This window comes from Manis pentadactyla, chromosome 13 (assembly GCF_030020395.1).
Source record: "Manis pentadactyla isolate mManPen7 chromosome 13, mManPen7.hap1, whole genome shotgun sequence".
Classification (NCBI taxonomy): Eukaryota; Metazoa; Chordata; class Mammalia; order Pholidota; family Manidae; genus Manis; species Manis pentadactyla.
In genome coordinates, this window is record NC_080031.1 from 6,836,731 (window position 1) to 6,858,026 (window position 21,296).

The following is a 21,296-nucleotide window of genomic DNA, read 5'->3' on the forward strand; positions in this document are numbered from 1 at the left end:
GTCACCTTGAGCAATTTCCTTGACTGCTCTGGGCCTCAGTGGCTCACCTCTAAAACTGGGGTAACAGTAGTTTTCCTCTCAGAATTGTGAAGATGAAATGAGTTCATCTATGGAAAGTACTTGGAACAATGCCTGGTACATTAATAAGTGTTATTATCATTATTGTGACTATTATGAGTATTATTGTCACTCTTATTCAAATCAGTTGGTGCCCTGCTCTCCCTAACAGTCCAGAACTTTTCTGGGAGATGCTACTGTTGACAAGGATCTGATTTGGTGGAACAAGGATTGTGACCAAGGATATGTAAATTAATAAAATTTAGCCCCAGGTAATGAAGCTTGCACCTGGAATATCTGTCACTGCAGGGTAAAGGCCCAATAAACCTCCACTGGAGTAACTGGCACCTTTCCTTATCCCCTCAGCCTTTAGATCCCTGAAGCCTTTAATACTCTGTTCTTCTCTACGCAATGGTGGCAGCAAGAAGGTAGTTCCAGGTACTAGAAGAAGAAAAAGTTACTGCAATGAAAACAGATGGGGAAAAAATTGAGATTAACGTACTATCCATGGATAGTGAATGGATATTTCTGTGTTGGTGAATGGATCTTTCTGTGTTTTCTTTCTTTAGGCTGTCATTGCCTCTTGTCTGCTCTGTTACAATCCACTTGTAACAAGTTGTCTTCTCCAATTCAGTTTATACTAGTTTTAGTGGAGTGTCTGTATAGCAGTGATTCTCAACTTTGGTTGCACATTGGACTAGCCTGGAATCACACTTTTTTCAAAAAGATTGGTACCCACACAAATCCTGATTTACTTTGGGCTGTGGCCTGGGCATTAGGATTTTTAAGTGCTCCCCAAGTGATTTTATTGTGCTATCAGATGGAATACCACTGCCTAACTGTGTATACACATCACTGAGGACCTTGTTAATATGCAGATTCTGGTTCAGTTGGTCCAGAATTAAGGCCTGAGACCCTGTGCTTCTAACAAACCCTTGGGAGTTGCAGATTTTGCTGGTCCATGGATCACTTTGAGTAGCAAGGGCTTGGAGAACATGATAAAATTATTCCCTTACCCAATAACACCATAGGTTTCCTGTTATCCACATAATGAGATGCCTCATCAGAGGCATTTAAGGTCCACTAACAGCAGTGGATCTAAAATGTGACTAATTATCTGAATGACCCCTGGATAAGTTTTAAAAGATGCAGATTCCTGGGCCCCACATTAAGCCTACTAAATCACAGTCTTCAAGGTGCAAGCCTGCAAGGGTACTTTGAGAACACTTCCCAATTGGTATAGAAGATAAATAAGGTTTAGGAGCCACAATATACTTCCAATATACTTTTCCAGGCTCATTTCCCATTCATTCAAACAGCAAACATATTGCATCTGCCTCACACCAGGTGCTAGGGACACAAAGATGAAACTAGTTTGATCCTTACTCTTGAGGGATTTGCAAGATACATGCCAAAACTAGATTATTAACTACTCCCCAGACATGGCCTAAATGCTCACACCTCTGCTGAAGATCTCTTCTTAAGAATGTCTGGGCTCCTCAGCACCCCATCATTGCCTGCCCAGATCAGTCATGCCCTCTGTACCCCATTTGAGCCTCTGTACTTATGATTGGTCATCTTTTCAAACTTACTTTCTTTGGAATTAAAAGAGATTCCAGAGAGTAGAAAAGATTTGCTCCAAGTGACATAACAACATAACATTTATATAGTGGCTCAGTGTGCCAGCCATTGTTCTAAGCATTTGGCACAGGTAAAGTGTATCAAACTCTCACAATAACCTTATGAGATAGCTATTATTACCATCCCCCCATTCTGTGGATGTGAAAACGGAGGCACGGAAAAGTGATGTGACTTGTCCAAAGACACCCAGTCAGTAACCAAGATGAGTTTATTCTTAAGCCTTTTGCTATTGCCAATCTGGTGTCAGGACTGACATGAGAATAACGTGCCGCTTCCAGGCCTGAGCACTTTCCTGGTAATTATTTTTGGGCTGTTTCCCAACTTAGACTCAGGCATGAGGGCAGGGATTGTCTTCTATCTCCCACCGTGCCTAGTCAGTCACTTAGTAGGTGCTCAACAACTGTTGATTGGATGGGCTGTGCCGTCGGGGGACACGGGGGCAGACGGGTAATTATTCCAACAACCCAGGGCAACAGCCTGCAGGGCTCACGTCACCGGTATATCACACGGCGTCCCCGGCCGCACCAGCTCTGCGCGAAGCGGGGGGACCCTCAGGCTCCCCTTCGGGCCGTCCCCCGTCTGGCTCCTACTCTGCGCTCCGTCCTCCCGGCCACCAGGTGCCCCCAGACCCCCAGCTTCTGCACCGCTGCCGTCAGAGCCTCGTCATCTCTCTGTCTTTCCCTTTCCGCTGCCTCCTGCTCCCGGGATCCGGGCGCTGAGCTCTGGGGCGCTCGAGGGTCCCCGGCGCGCTCGGCAGGTAACCGCGCGGCGCGAACCGCTGGGCCTCGGCAGCCGGGCGGGGCTGCGGGCGCAGGTGGGGAAGGAGGCGGGCAGATGGCGTGGCCTGGCCCGGCCTGGCGGGGAGCGGTCTCCTCCTGCCTCCGGGCGCCGGGGGCCCTTCCGCCCGGGGAGCGGCCGCCGGCCCGGCTCACGGGTGCGCGCGTCTGCAGGCGCGGCGCGGGGACATGCGCCCGGGCTGCTGCCCGCCCCGGCCGCGCCGGCTCGGGGCCGGGAGCCAGGCGGGCCCGCCCAGCGCCCCTCCTCCCGACTCTGGCACCGGGACGCGCCCTCAAGGCCGCTAAATGCCCTTCCAGTCTTTTACCCAAGAGTAAAAAGCCGAAAGCCAGAGATGGAGTGACTTTCCCAAGGTCACAGAGTGGTAGCTGCCGTTAACAAATGTTAATTCTTTTTAGTGTTTCTTAATAGGCTGCGGTTTCTCTCCTCTGTTCTGTTGGACGTTAGGATCCAGGGAAGAGGGCTCTAAAGATACTAATCGGCGCATCCAAATGAGCTGATCCGCATTACTGGCGGTGACCCTGGACTATAAAAGGAAATAGGAGTGGACGGTTCTTTTCACTCTGGGTCCTTTGTATCTCTGGCCCTTGCTCCGAAATTTGGCCTAGATGTTTTCCAAAACTCATCGCAGAACTCCTTGTTAGAACTGGGCCAGATTGTTTTCCAATCCTCTTTCTCGTCTCTTCCTTCCGTCCTTTTTTCTTTTCTCTCTTCTTTTTTCTTTTCTTCCTACCTCTTTCCCTTCCTCTCGTCTTCCCTTCCTCCCTCCTTCAAGAGGTTAAGGTGATTTGTCCACACTCTGATGGCTAATTAGGGACACAGACACCACTGGAACTCAGGCTTATGATTGACACCTCCTGTTTTCTTGAATACAAATCTGATTTCCAGTGAAAGCTCTGCAGATCTTGCCCTTCATAAAGCCCTCTCTGGATTGCATTCTCGGGAGTGGCTTGTGTATTGAAGTGTGTTGCCCACAGATACTATTTCACTTGTCAGACTAGGGTTAAGCAATAAGGGTAGCCGTGCAGAAAATCCTGCTGAGATGAGACAGATATCTGAAATGGTTTTGACTTTATTTGTACTTTCAGTAGAGGAGCTAGTGAATATTAATAACATCTTGGTTATTTTTGGACTGTAGTCCTGTATGACTGAAGTGACTCACAGTCATTCTTGTCCTGATGTATTTGTCATCAGTAAAAGTTTCAAAGTGTAGCTTTCTGATCTGGTTTCATTTTTAACTTAAAGAATTGCCTTAAAAATGTTTTTATACCTCAACAACAGCTCTCCCCTTGTACCTCAAAATCCTTCTGCTTCCCCCCTTTTTCAGTGTTTGAGTTGGATTTCAGAACTGAATAGAGCTAGGATCATTTTTTTCCCTTCCAGGATATTTGGACTCTTTGTTTAGTTCTGTGGTTAGGTTTCCTGAGGTTTCAATTTTGACTGATAAACCTGTGACCCAAAGCCAGACTTCAGTTTAGTTTACTATCAGCATAAAACCACATTAAACTGCCGTGTGTCATATGACCTCTAGCAGAGACCACAAGTGATGGTGGTGGTGTTTTTTCATGAGCGCTTCTTACTGGGACTTTTGACACGTGAACGTGTTATCTAATATATGTATTATATTACTCATGGATCAATGTCCAAGGGCAGTCTTCACTGAGAGGTTATTACTGGCATTTGCTCATCGTAACAACATGTTATATTGGATAGTCCACTAACTCAGAATGTGGTTCCTCATTTTCAGCTTACGGCTTTTACCAGTTATCTCTAAGGAACATGGGATCAGAAATAGAGCCACACCTCAACAGAAGATTCTTGGCTGTGTAGACAAGGAAGACAGACGTGTCTCAGTGAAGGCAGTATGTTTGTACTGTCCTGTAGTAGAAATGAAGATGATACGCAACAAGACCCAATGCTGATTTCTTAGGGTGCATCCTTTGTTTTTCTGGTTTTGGTCTTTTCATCATAGGATGGCATTAGCTCTGTGTCTGCAGGTGCTGTGCAGCCTTGGGGGCTGGCTTTCACTCTACATTTCTTTCTGCCGCCTGAATAAGCAACGGAGCTATGAGTGGAGCTGCCGGCTGGTCACGTTCACCCACGGAATCCTCTCTATAGGCCTCTCAGCTTACATTGGCTTCATTGATGGCCCTTGGCCTTTTACCCACCCAGGTAGGTGGAGATACTAGAGGAGACTCCCTAAGGGATTCATAATTTAGGGGTAGTCTTAAAAGGATGGAACTTTTTCACAGAATTTATACAATATCTAAGAATAATTACCATTATAGTTTATATGGGGAGTCTTAATTCATCTCCATTGTTAACAATACACATGTATGTTACCTGTCATCTCTGCTTTTCATAACGCTTTACTTTTAAAACAAATTTTAAACACTTGTGACAGTGTAGTCCATCAAAATGTACAAAACACAAAACCAATGTCAGCATTGTCTACCATTACCCCTAAACAGGCACAAAGGGATTGTACTATAGATACAGTTTTCACTTGATTATATATTCAAAGGACATCGTCTTTCCATGTCTATATATATATATAGAGATCTTTTCCTTTTTAATTGTTATGTAAATTGTGTTATATGTATTTACCATCATTTACTTAACCAATGTCTCATTATTTGGGGAAGCTATATTAATCTTTAAGCTGCTGGATATACAAGTGTTATTTCCTTAGAATAAAATATTATATCCCCTTTAACTAGTTTGCTGGGGCAGCCATAACGAAATACCACAGATTGAGTAGCTTAAACAACAGAAATCTTACGTTCTCACAGTTCTGGAGGCTGGAAGTCCAAGATTAAGATGTTGGTTGGTCTGGTTTCTTCTGAGCTTTTGCTGTTTTGCTTGCAAATGGCTGCCTTCTTGCTGTGTCCTCACATGGTCTTCCCTTTGTGTGTGTCTACATCCTAATCTTGTTTTGTAAGGAAACTAGTCATATTGGATTAGGGCCCACCTTAATAACTTCACTGTAACTTACTCTTTAAAGGCCCTATCTCTAAAGAGTCACATTCTGGGGGGACTGGAGGGTTAGGGTTACAACATCTGAATTTTGGGGGGACACAGTTCATTCCCTAAGTCCTGTAGGGTATGATTTCTTTAAAAAAATTCCGTAGATTCTTCTTTTTAAAAAGTTTCCTGAGATTCCCATATTGAGCTCCTGAATTTTACCCCAAACTATCAAACTGATGTGAAAGCAACTTTTAAGCTTTGGGTTTTACGTTGAAAGTTCTTAATGGATTTGACTACACCAGGTCCTTGCTCTCGATTTTCTTGGAAATGGAAACATTCTAACTTATAGGGTTCTTTCCAGAGTTTACTTTCTAGATGGGTTAGGGCCACTATTGTCCAATAATCTAATCCATTAAACTAAGAAATTAATCTGACATACAGGATGGAATAACTAAAAGAGTCTGGAAACAGAATTTTAGCTGGCCGAAAAAAAAAGAGAGAAAGAAACGGGAATTTTAATTGAAAGAACAAAATAACTCAATTTTATGCTGCTACGTAGAGGATTATGCTGGTTCTTGAGTCACTCACTGAGATCTGATTCATCAGAACAGCATTTCCCAAGGCCTGTAACATTGTCTGGTTTGATGAGGACCAAAGTATATATTTCAGTCTTTCTTTGGTTGTCATTAAAAAGCGTGTACCTGCCATTGTTTTTGCTTTCAGTGATTCAAAAAACTTTGGGAGACAACAACATAGGATTCCTGCGCAAGGCAGCACAATTCCCAGCCACTCAGTTTGCTTCTGTCTTGGTTTATTTCAGGCTCCCCCAATACACCTCTCCAAGTGCACGTTCTCTGTCTCACGTTGGGCTACTTCATCTTCGACTTGGGCTGGTGCATCTACTTCCAGTCTGAGGGTGCCCTAATGCTGGCTCACCACACACTGAGTATCTTGGGCATCATCGTGGCCCTGGTGCTTGGAGAATCAGGCACAGAGGTCAATGCAGTCCTCTTTGGAAGCGAGATTACCAACCCATTGCTCCAGATGCGCTGGTTTCTCCGTGAAACAGGGCACTACCACAGTTTCACTGGAGATGCGGTGGACTTCCTCTTTGTGGCTCTGTTTACGGGAGTGAGGATTGGCATAGGAGCTCGCCTCCTTTTCTGTGAAATGGTCTCGCCCGAGCCCAAGTGGTTTGTGAAGGCTGGGGGAGTAGTGATGTATGCTGTATCTTGGTGTTTTATGTTTAGCATCTGGCGTTTTGCCTGGAGGAAAAGCATCAAGAAGTACCACGCCTGGAGAAGCAGGCACAGTGAGGAGCGGCAGCTAAAACATAACGGACATCTCAAGACGCACTAGCCTAAGCTTGCTGCAGACAACAGATTGGGTTTAGTCAGCCACGGAAATATGGCTGTTATGGAATCACATAGCAAACTTGAGTTTCATAAAAGGGCTGAATTTGTTGATCAGTTTGATCGGTTTTTCAGCGGAGCACAAGCCAGTATTAAACCACTGACTTCTACAGTGGCTCAGTTGTAGGAAGTGAGACTGCTCAGTGGTAGTTGTGAATTAGAACGGTGAGTTGAGCACCACTGCATTCCTTTTAGCTTGTTCCTGGGAGGCCCAGTGGTGAGACAGCTTAGAAAGGAACACACCAGTGCTATTGTTCCTTTATCTGTTTGTGACTCTCAACACACCCTTATACCTTCTTTCCATGGAGTGATTTAAGTAAATTCACCCCATCTACTATAAAGTGAGGGACTTGAGGAAGATACATGCCTTTAGCCTTCTGAGCATTGGATCAGGGAACTGGATTTGTTTAAATAAAAGGACATAAATGCATGAGAGAAGGATGGGGCTGAAACTGGCAGCTGTGGAGGGTTAGTGAGTCTCCCTGTACCAACTGGGTTAGGGGTCTCCAAGACCACCTTAGATTTGGCTGCTTTGCTAAGAGGATTCCCAGGACTCAGCACATAGTCATATTCATAGCTTTGACTTAATTGAAAGGATACAAGGAAAGATCAGCAAAGGGAAAAGGTGACTGGGACAGAGTTCAGGGGAAACCAGGCCCAAACTTTCTCCCAGTGGGATCATACAGGATGTATTTAATTCTTCTAGCAATGATTTATAATAGTTATATGTGAAATGTCTACCAAGGAAGCTCATTAGAGACTCAGTGCCCCAAATTTTTGTTAGGGGCTGGTCATGTAGGCACCCTTTGCCTGGCATAGAGCAAAATCCCTGACTCCCAGAAGGAAAGTAGATGTTCAGCATGAACTGTATTGTTTGCTCAGTTTAGGCATGGTGAGCCATTCTTACCAGTTAATGGTGGGAGACCTCCTGAAATCTAAGTTCCCAGATCCCAGCCAGGGCCAACCTTGCAAGCCGCCCTTTTCAAGGACAGCAGTTCAGGCCTGCTCTGTCAACTCTTTTCTGCATAAAAACTGGGGCTAGGGCTTTGGATGAGAGATGAATGAGGTGTGGGCAGATTTACTGAGTCCTGTGGTACGGGTTCAGCCCTACCAGGAAAACCATGCCAGTTCTCAGGGCTTTTGTGCTTTAATCTCCTAGGCATGAGAGGCTGTGACTAAATTCCATAGGGATTTACTATGTGGATTCCACTGTGCTTGAGATGGCAGTTCAGGTTTCAGCTCTGCTTATACATACTGCAAACTTGAACCAAAGACTAAAGCGTGTACTGGCCTCAGGGTGATGAGACTAACATGCTTTCATTTCAGACACATTCCCTTTTAGTCCTCTTACTGCTTTTTCTTTTCTCTAAAAAAGGTACCACTCTCTATGGACAAAGTATTAGGGTAAGACCAGCCTTGGAAGGAAAAAAAAAAAGTGTTTCTTAATGTGATGGTTTCTAATCTCACCTAGGAAAAGCAAGAATGCAAGCTCAGAATGAGGGGTTAAGAATCAAGAATTGCTGGGTTCTTGTAACTAATTTTGATGGTGAACTTGCCAGATCATTTAGGCAAGTCACTTGTTTGCTGTTTGCCTCAGTTTAAACTCTTGTGAATGAATGAAATCCCCTGTTGTGTATTTCATAGAGACATTATGTGGCATTGTATTAATGGAGGTCTTTAACGATGGCTTTAATGGAAAAGAAAGTATTATTTATTTGTTTGTTATTTATTTGATACTTGTCATTTAGATCAGTAGTGACTGGTTAGCTTAGTCGGTGAGCGAGTGTATGGGGCCATTGAAGCCAAGGCTGAAGGTCAGTAGGAAGTGTCAGCTCATTATGTGGTCACTGGTAATACTAACCTTGAAAATGGATGTCATTGGCCAGGCTTGCAAGAGTGGTTGGAACTGTGTAAAATCTGGGGAAATTATTGCTCTGGGAAGAGCAACTTGAAAGGCATGTGAACGGTGTGTCCTTTAAAATGACTGTCATTTGGTTAAAGAGATTTGCTGCCCAGGGAAATAATCGGATTGTAGCATCTCCCATCTCTTCTTTTCTATGACCAGTATGCCTAAAATGCTGGTTAGCTTTTTTCCCAACAAAACAGGGGTCAAAGCAGGATGCTGGGGAATGCTGATTTTAGCAAAAGCCTAGGAAAAAAGAGTGGCTTGGCGCACGAGCTTAAAAAAAAAAAAAAAAAGAAAAAGAAAAAGTTGGCTCTTGAATTTTGGCACACTACAACCTGTTCCATACCAGACAAATGAGTAGCTTAATCTGGTGCCGATTACAGACCTTGCCGTTTTGGGGCTACTCTCATGGAAATATCCGTAGGGTTTTTTTTTTTTTTAATTTAGAGAAATCTAAATAAGGATAAGGGAAGGAATCCTTCATTTAGCTTTTCTTGATGTCATAGCTAGTACTATGAAGGAACCTCTTAGAGAAAATATGTGAAATGAAGATGACTCAGCAGTTAAGATGTTGAGGTTTTCATCACAGGTAAATGAAGGATATGGCAGGACAAAATGGAGTATCATTTGCACTGGATTACAATGTAATAAATACCAACTGCTCAAGAACGGTTTATATTTCGATAAGATTTGTACGAAGTTTTATAAAAATAAACAACTTTGTATCAACTCAGAGTCTACCTTTTTGTCTCTGTTGTGGTTTTGCCAAGAAGTAAAAAAAAAAAAAAGTCTTTTGGCATATAGAAATGTTGATGTATATTTATACTTACCGATGAAATACCTCTAATCTTGTCATCAACCAATTCTAATATTATTTACTTTTGGGGACAGCCATCTACATACAGAAAAGTTTTCCAGAAGAGACAGGACGTACTTCATTTTTTATTTTGCCACCTGTTTAGTCAGTTGCCTTGAGAATGACAGCAAGTGGGCTTTGTGAAGACAAGGCCTCAGCTCTCTCCAGAACTGTACCTCCATCATCTAGAAAGAACCATGTTAGACATATAGTAGGTACTCTGTAAGCTTGTTGAAAGAATGGATGAGGGGATGAGGATGTGGTTTAGAATAATCCACTCTTGGAAAACCTCCTCAAAGAGCATGCACAGTGGATTGTGTCACCAAAGTCATTTTTCTAGGTAAGGGACTAATGACCCTGGGGAGTGTGTTACACCCTAGCTTGCTGTGATCCTTCTGTAGGCACTCTATAGATAGAGCCTTTAGAACAGTCTAGATCTACCAACAGCTGTAGAGAGGCTTCCAGGGACATTTTTTACCATTAGAGCTTTGTGGGTGAATATAGAGATTTTCATCAATCAAAAAAAAAAAACCACTGACAATTAAATCTTTTGCTTAACCATCTTCTGAAACTTTCCCACAGCAAATGCCTTCTTTGCTCACAGCTAGAACTTTGGGTCTGTTTAAGTTTGGAAAGGTCTTAAAAGCTGCCTGCCAAGAGGTTTTGTATGCAAGGAAGAGAAGGTGAATTAGGAAACTTTCCCAGTCTGTTTTATTCCTGAAGCCCAAGTAGTGAGGCTTCTTGAGAAGAGGGGAACTCATTTTTAAAATGTATGATTTGATGAGTCATGTGGTCCAATTAATTTGGTGCCTATACCGTAAAATTACTAGAATACGGCAACAAAAAAAAGATATTTAGTATGTTTAAGAAAGATGGAAGTTTGCGGATAAAGTTTGCATTTTGGTCATTGTATATAGACAGATGGAGCTCTTTCCAGTTGTATATAGAAAACAGGCAATTAAAAGTTTCCAGGATAGAATTTTCATGCTAGGGTACACCAGCAGGTGGCAATGTGTCCTGGTCCGATCATTAGGAAAGTGGCTTGGAACCCTAATCTGCTTGTATTCTTTCCCAAAATAAACATTACAAAATTAGCTGGCTGTGCGCCGAACTTAAAAAAAAAAAAAGAAAATCAAGCAATAAAGAGTCATCTTTGGCCTCTGTTTATCTTTTCCTTTTTTTACCCCGTTCTAACGTCAGCCTTAGCTCATGCATCTATTCAGGGATAATGATCCTTTCGTGAACTGTTGCGGGTTGACTTTTAGAAAAGGCATTGTTAAAAGGGTAATTGTTTCCCCTCTTCACGTCCACTGTTTATTAGATTTCCTTTGCCATTTGATTTCCACAAAAAGGCTGACGGCCCTCGCCCATCAATACAGTTTTATACTCAAGCCTGAAAATAGCTGGATAACGCTAGTTACTTTTACATTTACCGGCACAACTAGAGACCTATACTAATGTGCTACTTGCTACAGTACCGAATTATGCAGTCTTAAAACTAGATAGGTATCTAAACCTACCTGGTAGGGGAAATAAAAACAAAAATATTTGGGAACTCTTCAAAGAGAACTGTAATGCTATTTACTGGATAAATATACTTTATTTTCTGTTCCCATTTCTTTCCATAGCAAGCTTGTTATATGGAAAGCACCATGCTTTCTCAATTTGGCAAACACTACATTTCGTTTTGCCAAGGCAGAAGCAGCCTAAAAGCAATTATACTAAGGAATCCTGGCTCCAGTTCCCAGTTTCTTCCTCCCTAGCCCTGCACACCTCTGTCCTCCCACCCTCCCTCGTAGCCAGGACTCGCGCGCCGCGGCCCCTGTCCTGGGACGAGGCCAGCAGGTGCCCCAGGTGAGCGGCCATGGCCAAAATTCTCGGCTGGGCTTTGCTGCAGAAGAGAGGGACGGTGTCCGGGCACCTGGAGCTGAGCTCGCTTCCACCGGTCCAAAGCAAGTCTATACTTGTTATCAGAAAATAAACAAGTACCTTCCCTTATGGAATACAAGTTTCTAGGACAAGGGGACGGGGGCTTTGCCAAGAGCGTCTCACCCTGAACTCGGGATTAGGGGGGTGCTCCTTGGCGGTCTCTGATGGAACTGAGGTAACACAAACTAGACTCCCAAGTACAGACCCCTGGCCTTCACGGCGCCCCGAGAGTGGCGGTGTGGGGCGGTGGGTGGGGCTCCCGGAGCCGGACGGCTCCCCACCTCCCTCCGCCCCGGAGAACTACTTTTTCGCTCCCCGAGCCAGACTCCAGCGGAGGCGTACGCGCGAGGGGCTGCGAGAACGACGACGGCCCGAGCGCCGCGGAGGGATCCCGGGTGAGGCGGCTCCCCGAAGTCCGAGGGAGGAGGCCCAAAAAGTCGGCGGGGGAGGCGGGGGCGGGCGCGCGCGCGCGCTGGACGCGGCCGGGGCCGGGAAGGCAGAACCGGAACCGGAACCCGTGCGCGCGCCTGCGATTGTCGCGCGGCCCCCACCGCCCGGAGCCTCCTCCGCTTGGCGCGCGCGCTCCCGTCAGGGCCCCCGGACCCGGCTCGCCGGCCCTGTGCTCCGAGTCGACGCCGCCGCCGCTGCCGGGGCTCCCAGGCCGGGCCGGACGGGACCCTCCCGCCCCTCGCGGGAACAGGCGCCTGCCGGCGCGTCGGGGAGGAGCCGTCGCCGCCGCTGCCGACTGCAGAAGAGTCCGGGCCTAGGAGAGATGGGGAGCGACCCGCGGCGCTGAGAGGCCAGGTTCCTGTCACCTCGGGCTGCGGGCCCCCCGCCCCTAGCTCCCGCGGTCGGCCCGGAGCCCGGAGCCCGGTGGGGGCGGCGAGGAAGACGAGAGGGGCCCCCCGGCCCGGGGCCATGCAGCCGCGCGAGCCTGGCGCGGGACGGCCCGAGACGCTGCCGCGATTGCGGCCACGAGCGGCCGGCAGCCCCAGATAGAGCGCGGAGAGCAGAGGGCCGGGCCGTGCGGCGGCGGGGACTCGCGGGCCCCCGAGCCTGCGGAGGGGGAGCCGGCACCGATCCCGCCCCGGCCTCGGAGGGAGTCCCGGAGCCCCTTCCCGTGGCTCGCCGACGTCCCCCCGAGAGCAAGTCTTCTCCCTGTGCCTTCTCAAGGACTGATCTCCAGCTCTAGAACTCGCCTTCTGGCAGACTTTCTCGGTTTGTTTTGGGAGACACCTTCTTTTGCTCCAACCCACATCCCCTCCTTGACCCCTTCCAGCCGGACGTTCTCGATGACTGAATGGAGTTTTGAGGTGGACTTCTGTGTCCCTTACGGAGTCGGGCTTGATCCCAGAGCACTGGGGGTGGGGTGGGGGTGTTACTGTAAAATGCAAGTTGGATAAAAGGAGGACCTCTCGCCAAGGGCCCCAATGAGTGGCACACAGTCTACTATCACCGACAGGTTGGTATGAAGCTCCCCTTGGCGCTTGGCTTCCGTGGACTCGGCCCGACCCAGCAGGGGAGTCAGTGATCGCTCGTTGCCTTTGCCCAGTGACGTTGACAGGCGTAGTAGGAGAGGGTTGTTTAGGAGCTCTGCAGTTAGCCTGGGGTTGCTGCCAACTTGCCCGCTAATTGGATTTGGAATTGTAGTTTTTTCTAGAGAAACTTTAAACCAGATTCTCAGAGAAGGGGTAGGTAGAACCACGATTGTGGTTTGCTGACTGTAGTGTGCATTAGGATTCTGTGCCCTGGAACCGGAGGAAGGTCATTTTGGGTGAAGGTCAGTGCCCGAAGTCGGCTGCGGTACAGGGGCATCATCAGTTTTAATTCCTGTCCTGTAGTTCTCCAGACGCATTTTGGGAATTTCTGTTGGTGACCTTCATTCTGAGACTGCTGGATGATGATTTATGAACTTGATTTCCTTTAAGTATCCACCTGAGTAGTGTTTATTAACTAATTATTTTCCATGATGTTGAAATAATCGGTAAATGGGGGGGGGGGTGTTGCTAGGGGCAAGATCAAGGAGCTTAGGGAAAAAAAGGGGCAAGGGCTTGATTTGAATGATTGCGTTTTCATACTTCATCTTCCAGAAGCAATTGCATTTAAGGGCTATGAAATCATGAGCGAATTAAATACTACAAGCATGGCAGGTGAAATTGTTGAGTTCTGTGAGTCCTTTTTAGTACTTACCTATGTTGCCTGGTAGTGTTTAGTGATTTGTGGTTAAAGTGGAGTTCCCTTACTCGTAAGAGTTATTCTTTGGAATATAGGTTAAATGATAAATTCCTTTAGTACATTTTATGTCTCAATTTAATCACAGCGTTGTATTCTGGTTTCAAATTTCAGTAAACTACTTTGTGCTTTTTTTTTTTATTTAAGTCAACCTTCAAACTATTACATCATTAAACAAAAATAACAAATAACTGAATTAGGGGGCCAAAGAAAGCACTTCGACAAAAAGTGCAACAATAGTGCTCCTGCAGAAAGTAGTTGAATTTCCTAATAAGAATTTCACCCAATTGTAAGATTCATTTGTTGATTTTGAAAGGGCCAAATGCCTTTATCAGCTACTCCAGAAGCAGGACTTCCTCTTCCTGTTGGTGCTTTCCAGTGTCACATGGATATTCACCTACAAGATTCCATTAAATATTTAAACTATATTCTTTGTGTATTTTTTAATGCATTTTAATGTTTAGCGTCTCTGAGTGGACATTAAACATGAGTAGCATCAATGTTTATCTTTATTTCTTCTGGTTATCCCCATTCTTTTTTCCTTTCAGGGTGTTTTGTTTCTGAGAAATCACTTCCAAGGATATGTGGGTAATTGTTTTTCTAGTTCATTCAATTGCCTTCATTATGGAGCCGGTAGACAAGAGGTCTTATTAGGAGCTACTGTAGTGTCGGTAGTTTTCATTGGGATGCTGTAGGTGTTTACTTTTTTAGAGACAGAACCCAGGGTCACCAGCCCATTACATACAAAGATCACCTAGAAGCCCCCACCCCACCATGTACTAACTTTCCTTCCTCTTTGCTTCTCAGAGATTTTCTTCCTCTTTCCATTATCGTGGAAATAAAATACTGGGATTTGTATCCTTTTTATAACTTAGATGAGAAATAAGCATGCAGTGAATACAATAAGCATGCAACTAATGAATTCCTGTTCTTTGCCAGATACTGTGCTAGGCACTCATTGAAAGATGAGTATTCTAAGTATAAGATGAATCTGCAGATTGGTTTGGGCACGAATAGCCTTGAATTAGTTCAGGTGCTCCTTATTTTACTTATTTTAAAAGAAAAAACTTTAAAAGCTGAATTTATTTAATGTGCATTGCTGGGACAGTATGGATACCTGTTTCTTAGGAATTTACCACTACTTTGGTTTTTTTTTACAAGAACTATTCTTCTGTGATCATTACATTTTCTTTAAACACATCTTTCTCCATAAGCATCAAGCATTCATTTGCTCTTAAGGAGAGTTGTTGTCTTTGATTTGAATATATGTTAGGGTGAAATCTGGAAGTACTGGTTTAGTAGAATTTCTGTGCCAGGATGCCGTAACCAAGTTGAGAGTATAGAATACAATAGTTCGTAACTTCTCAGTCCTACCAATCTCATGCTCTTTTTACACTGTCAGCCAGCGTACTGAAGGTATATTTTGCTGATTCTAGAGCTGTTGGCAAATTAACAATGCCAGTGCAGCTTTTCAAAGATCTTTTCAAATTTGAAGTACTGTATGTGGTATGGCTTTGTTTTGTAGAGTGTGCAGACCCACCAGGCCAGCTGTGAGAGTTAGAGCTCTTTCATTGTGGTGCTTCTGACTACAGAGTCTGTCTGTCCTCAGCTGAAATCAGACTAGCTGGTTTTGGGCGTTGTTCTGTTTTGCAGTTTGTGGCAGGCGACACATGGCTGAACAAGATAAGAAGGGTTTTATTCTTGTGTTAGAGACGTGCTGGGGCTGGGATGGAATTCAGCTACGTTTAGGCTCTGATTGGTCACTTTGGATACTTCAGAACTCTGTTATATCCTGTTATTATTTTACAGTTACATTAACAAATGCATTTACTCCCTTCTCTTCCTCTTCATTTTCTAGTCCCCTGATCCCCCACCCCCTTTTTAAAGGTGTAGTCATCAGTTTAAAACCCAAACTATGTTCATGGTAATTAGTGTTCTTCTGTAGTGTAGCTGAACATTAAAAAAGAAAAATCTAAGCAGTTCATGAATACCATTCAGTGTCTTGCTTTGTAACTCTGTGAGACCTGGAGACTAGTTCTCAACTTTTAGAATCAGCACTGGCAAAGTGGTGGGAGTACCTGATTGCTTCTCTTAAGTTTGCTATACTTAGGCCTAAAATATATCCTAATTGCTTCCAGTACTCCTAAATGCTTTTCTTATGTTCCTCAGAGTTTAGGGGTCCTGTGGCAGTGGGAATTTCTTTTGAGAGAGAACGGAGAGACGGACTGCCTTTTCAGTGGACTGGATGGATGATTTCCAGCTAGATTCTAGAACAGTGAATTTTCAGGGGTGGTACTGATAGGCTTTTGTTACAAGGGTCTTGAAGTAATAGGTTGTCTGGGTCTTAGGGATTTTGTTGTTTTCAATTTACAGATAAATCACATTTGGCATTTTCTTAGCACCAAGTTCAACTTTAAGCTTGTGTAATTTAAGCAAACTTGTCAATTAAGTGTGTAAACCTGTAAACTGTTCATATGCTTGGTAATTAGCATTTCCATTCATGACAACCTCTTTCAGCATTGTGGTATAATGCTTTTGAGTGAAAGACAAAACCAAAAACTGTATGTGTGCTGTTTTCAAGGTTGCCTGAATCATCTGCAAGGTGAAATTACTTGTAACATTTGCTTTTACTTGTGAAGTCAGTCATTTGATAAGTACAAAATTAAAATTGGGGATCAGGATCACAGTGCTAGTTTTGTATTCAATTCTATGTGTCTTTTCTAGTTATTCAGTATAAAATCCTGATTCATAGAGGTATGCAATAATACATTCACTTGTAGTTTTACATGAGTCAACATGTAGAGTCTGAAGTAAATTTTCAAGTCTTCCTGATTAATGGCACATTTATAAGATGTTCATATTTATTCAATGAGATGACGAGAGAACCTTTATTTGAATCATTACAAAAATAATGTTAATGTGGTAATACTACTTGACACATTTGTAGTTTCCAGTTGTTAAAATGCAGTATATAACATTGAAGTAACAAAGGATTTTTTTAAAGTAAGCTTGAATTTTCAGTTTAAAAAATGAAATTTGAGGCAGACATTAAATGATAGATTTTTACATATTTTTCTGTGGAGCATTGTGATTCCAGGGAAAAGTTAGAAAAACTTCAAGTAAATATAAGTGCTTGCTTCTAAAAACCATCTAGAAATGGGTGGGAATTGCCTACCTAGCTGATACCCAGACACAGCAGGATATTTTAATGGTTTTTCAGAGGCAGTTGGAGAGACTCTTTTATGTCATGGCTGTCTGACAAAGTTACTAGAAATGTTTCGTACCGTATAATTACCTGTCTTCTAGAAATCGGCCATGCTGCATTCTCAGGAACAAGGAGCTTAACTTCATTTGGTCTCATCTGTTAACACTTGGTTTCATCTTTTAAAGCTTCTTTTGAAGATATGCTCCTTTCTCTTTTAATAGAAGAGTTTTCAGAATAGAGACATTTGAACTGAAATTTTAAAATCAGCAGAATTACAAATTTTGTTTTCCTTTTGAGTAAAATACTTTCAAGTATGTAATAATGTCCTATGGTAGTGTAATTCTTGACAATTCACAATGTTTTTACTCAGCATAAGATAAATTACCATTTTACACTTTAGGCAATTCCTAGAGTTTAAGTCAAGATTATAAAATTGGAAAGGACAGACCCAAGCTTTTAACTTAGCTTTTCTGGTTCCCAAGTCCCTCACTTTTTACTTTAAATTATTGTCTCTTTATGCATATTATTTTCTTCTGTCCCGCTTTTCCTTTAGTGGCCTTCCTGCCTGAGCAGAGCTGGACTGTTCTCTTACAGTGTGCCTTCTAGTACCCTGTCCATCCGGATTTTAAGTATCTCCAGAGGCTAAAGCTCTTGCCGCTTCCTCAGGGACTGAACGCCAATCTGCAGGATCCTGTAGTCAGGAAGTTTTTCCTGATCTTTAGCTCAGACTTTTCTTTTAAGTTGTCCTGTTACTTGTATATACTTGCTGTACCAGGCTAAATAATGTTCTCCTCCCGTTTTCTGTTTACATGAGTCTCAGTGGTTCAGACAGTTATCCACCACCCTTTTCCCCTCTCCTGCCCCACCACCCTTACTCTTTGCTTAGCCAAGTTGCATGTTCTGTTGATTCACTGTCTAAAAATCAGCCTTTCCCTCTTAATACTTCATTAGCTTTTCTCCAGTTGCGCTTCTAGTGGAAAATATTTTTTCCTTAGATGCTCTTACAAAATGTGTTTTCCTTAGATGCTTAGTACAAAATGTGTTATTCTGTGTTTTATCTTTACCCATATTGTAGAGCCCCAAGTTCCAACTTTAGTTTTACTGTAATTGAGGGAGTCTGCAGTTTTCTTCAGGCATAGCCCAAAATTATGGGAAAAGAGATTCTTAAGATCATTTTAATTCACGTTTATTTTAGATAGCTTTTAGAATGGACCTGGGAAGTGTCACAATCAAATAAACAAATTTATACACATAGCGTAATTATTAAATTGACTAATTAGGTAGGTGATTACTCATGTTATAAAAGGCTTTTTTACAAAGTGATTCTTTCAAATATGAGTGCCCTTGATACAACAAATGTTATTAATTATGTAACAAAAGGGTAGCAAATAGAAATAATTTGCCTCCTAGGAACCATTGTTAGTTGAAAATCAGAAATGAAGATAAAACATCCCTGGACTTATAAGTAAATGAAGAGATGTGATTGTAGCTTTAAAATATCTGTTGCAGTATAGTGAGAGAGATACATCTGGAAGTTACTTTTTTTTTCTGGTAGCTTTTCAGGCTTACCTTAAACTGTATGTTGTTTTTTCCATTTTTTTATTAAGTTTTACTTTATTTTTTCTACTTTCATACATTAGTGAAAAGAAATAGACTTGTAATACTTAGCAATATTTTTTCAGTAAAATGCACTATTAAAATTGAAGTAACATTTGACTTTCTTGTCACTGTATTTACAAACAATTACAAGAATTGTTAGTAACAATGAGACAATAACAGAAGGAAAAGTGCATATTTATAAAATACATAAGATTGTAGAGCTCTTGAATATTTTATTAATAGACCTTTCATTGATAGTTTAGTTTAAAATTGTTTCTTTTAAAGTTATTTAAATAGACATCTTTGTTCTTTTGTATTTTGATACTGATTTGTTTTCTCAAACTTTAGAAATTTGGAAACATCCTAAATGTAGAACTTTTTACTTTTTTGACTTAGAATTTGGAGTACCAAGATAGCCATATACGAAAGAAGTTTGCAAGACAGCCTGTAACTCCAAGAGACTTCTTTGAAGCTAGTGCCTAGAATAATTTCAGCTTTTTGATACTGCAGAGGTAATATGTGATTGTGCTAAAGGTCAAATTTGCCCAAATTGTATAAGCTTACATTATTGACGTTTGGTAAAAGGAGAAATACACTGTTTGCCTTATTGAATTAGCATACACCAGTGCAGCTGACAGTTTAGATTCATACCAAAACAGCATCTTTTATTAATTCAAATGCTGAATCCTGGTTTTTGAGATCATAGTCACATGACAGGCTTGGGTGGCTTCCCAGTGTTGAGAGACAAGGAAACCTAATGGCCAATGAAAAATTAGATTTCTTGTCTTAGAACACTGAGTAACAATTCATGAAGAAATTGGAAATATGTAAGAAAACCTGGTTTAGTTTATGCTTACAGTTAGTTAGCCACTTGTCACGCTGCTTTTTCTTTTGACGTATTAAAGGCTATTGTAGTCATTTAAAGATACTGCTCTGAGACTACAGTTTTGGTCAGACATAACATTAACATACTGATTTTTGGTTCACACACTCAGAGATCAAAGAGGCTTTTGTAGGTCTTCTGTAGATGCAGAAAATGGGAATTATTCTATTGTTGAGAAACTGGAGACTTCATCAGCATCTGAAGAAAACTGTATGTGAAATTGAACATGTAAAGGTGGCTGTATCTTGGAAAGAGTAACAAGTTCCCCAAATACAAACAGTCCTTGACTTAAGGATGGTTTGAGTTAATGATTTTTCAACCATGCACATTAAGTAGAAACTACTTTGAATTTTGATCTTTCCCCAGATTAGTGATATGCAGTATGATCGTCTTTTGTGATGTTGGTGGGAGCAGGGAACTGTGGCTCCCAGGGAAACAGCCGATGAAGCTTAGGACCATTCTGCACCCATACATCATTCTCCTTTTTTCACTTTCAGTACAGTATTCAAGAAATTACATGAGATATTTAATGCTTTATTATAAAATAGGCTTTTGTTAGATGATTTTGCCCAATTGTAGGCTAATATAAGTGTTCTGAGTACATTTAAGATAGGCTGGCTAAGCTATGATGTTCGGTAGTTTAGGTGTATTAATGCATTTTCAACGTAACGGTATTTTCAACTGGGATGGGTTTATTAGGATGCAACCCCACTGCAAGTGGAAGAAGAGTTCTATACCTAAATACATATAGGAAATGTTATGAAAGTGCTTAGACATATCCTTCCATAGATTTTAGATGGTTATTTGCCTGTGTTCCAGACACAAGCTGATATGTTGTGGTTTGCCCTGTACAGTGTCTGTGGTTTGCTCAGAGGAAGTGGTTCTTGTGGGTGAATGTCTGATCTTTTCAGAGATTGTTGGTGGCACATGCACTGTCAGCTTATTTCCTGTTTTATTGGCTGTTTGGGCAAGACTGTCTCAGGGCAAGTACTACTGAAGAGGTATTAAAATATTTTGTAGTGGCAGGGTAGATGGTTATAATGTTGTATAATATCTACCTCTCAGGTGATATGAGGGTTAAATTTATGTTTGTGAAATGCTTGGAGATCCTAAGATGAAAAATACAGACATCTTCCTAATTATATTTGCCGGTTACTGCTATGTTCAGATATTGCTCAAATTCAAGTAAAGATATGTTCATGTAGTAAAGTGTTACTGTGCCTTGACCTTGACTTCTGTAACCAATTCAGGTGTTGTTTACTCATTGCAAGAGTCATGGTTGGGATTGTTTACTTTTTTTTTTCCATCTTCTAACTCTTCTTCATAATTTCACCTTACATGGATTTAACTTAATGGAGTAGCTACTTTGTCTATAGTACTGGTTAAGTCTTGTTCACAAAACTTAATGCCTCGAGTAAGCTTCTTCAGTTTAACTGGCATACCAAAATAATATAATTCAGAGAATTTCCTTTGAGATCGGTAGCTATACCACCCATATCCAAAACCCTGTATTTGCTTTGCTGGAACTTTAAGATGAGCAAACTAATGGAATTGCATATATCATATTCCTAATTTTTTTTTTTCATTTAGCCTTTTGCTACTTTAAAAAATTAACAATGAGTGTTTTTTAGGAAGAGTCTTCCTTTAAAGCTAAATCGTCAACTAATTTTTTTTAATTCTTCAAGGGTAGGAGGATAATTCTTAATCATTTTAAGTAATTACTATTTGCTTTATAATATTTTCATTCTTTTTTAATGCAAAAACCATAAAGAAGAAAAAAAAAGCCCAAATTATCCAACTACCCAGATGACGTT

General features: G+C 42.3%; 2 protein-coding genes across 6 annotated transcripts in view; both read left to right on the plus strand.

Annotated features, from left to right (window-relative positions):
- Positions 1-1,870: 1,870 nt before the first annotated feature.
- Positions 1,871-9,508, plus strand: TLCD5 (TLC domain containing 5). Of its 3 annotated transcripts, XM_036887636.2 has the most exons (3): positions 2,320-2,455; positions 4,241-4,665; positions 6,281-9,508. In XM_036887636.2, exons 2-3 carry the CDS (start codon positions 4,467-4,469, stop codon positions 6,817-6,819), a joined length of 738 nt encoding a protein of 245 aa, XP_036743531.1. In that variant the 5' UTR covers positions 2,320-2,455; positions 4,241-4,466; the 3' UTR covers positions 6,820-9,508. The 3 variants fall into 3 exon arrangements, with proteins under 3 accessions (XP_036743530.2, XP_036743531.1, XP_057346552.1); XM_036887635.2 differs by lacking the exon at positions 4,241-4,665 and having other exon boundaries at positions 1,871-2,455; XM_057490569.1 differs by lacking the exon at positions 2,320-2,455 and having other exon boundaries at positions 4,552-4,665; positions 6,184-9,508.
- Positions 9,509-12,315: 2,807 nt separating this feature from the next.
- Positions 12,316-21,296, plus strand: part of ARHGEF12 (Rho guanine nucleotide exchange factor 12) — a 129,292-nt gene continuing 120,311 nt past the window's right edge. For all 3 annotated transcript variants that reach the window (XM_036887648.2, XM_036887649.2, XM_057490745.1), the window contains exon 1: positions 12,316-13,025. In XM_036887648.2, the coding sequence (XP_036743543.2) occupies positions 12,994-13,025 (32 nt within the window). In that variant the 5' untranslated portion in view covers positions 12,316-12,993. The remainder of the gene's footprint in view (positions 13,026-21,296) is intronic.

Excerpts from the sequence above, each read along its gene's own strand:
- TLCD5 (XM_036887635.2), top strand. The coding sequence starts at position 2,110 with ATGGGCTGTGCCGTCGGGGGACACGGGGGCAGACGGGTAATTATTCCA. Across the intron at positions 2,456-6,280 it reads GTCCCCGGCGCGCTCGGCAG|GCTCCCCCAATACACCTCTC; the intron begins GTAACCGCGCGG and ends GGTTTATTTCAG.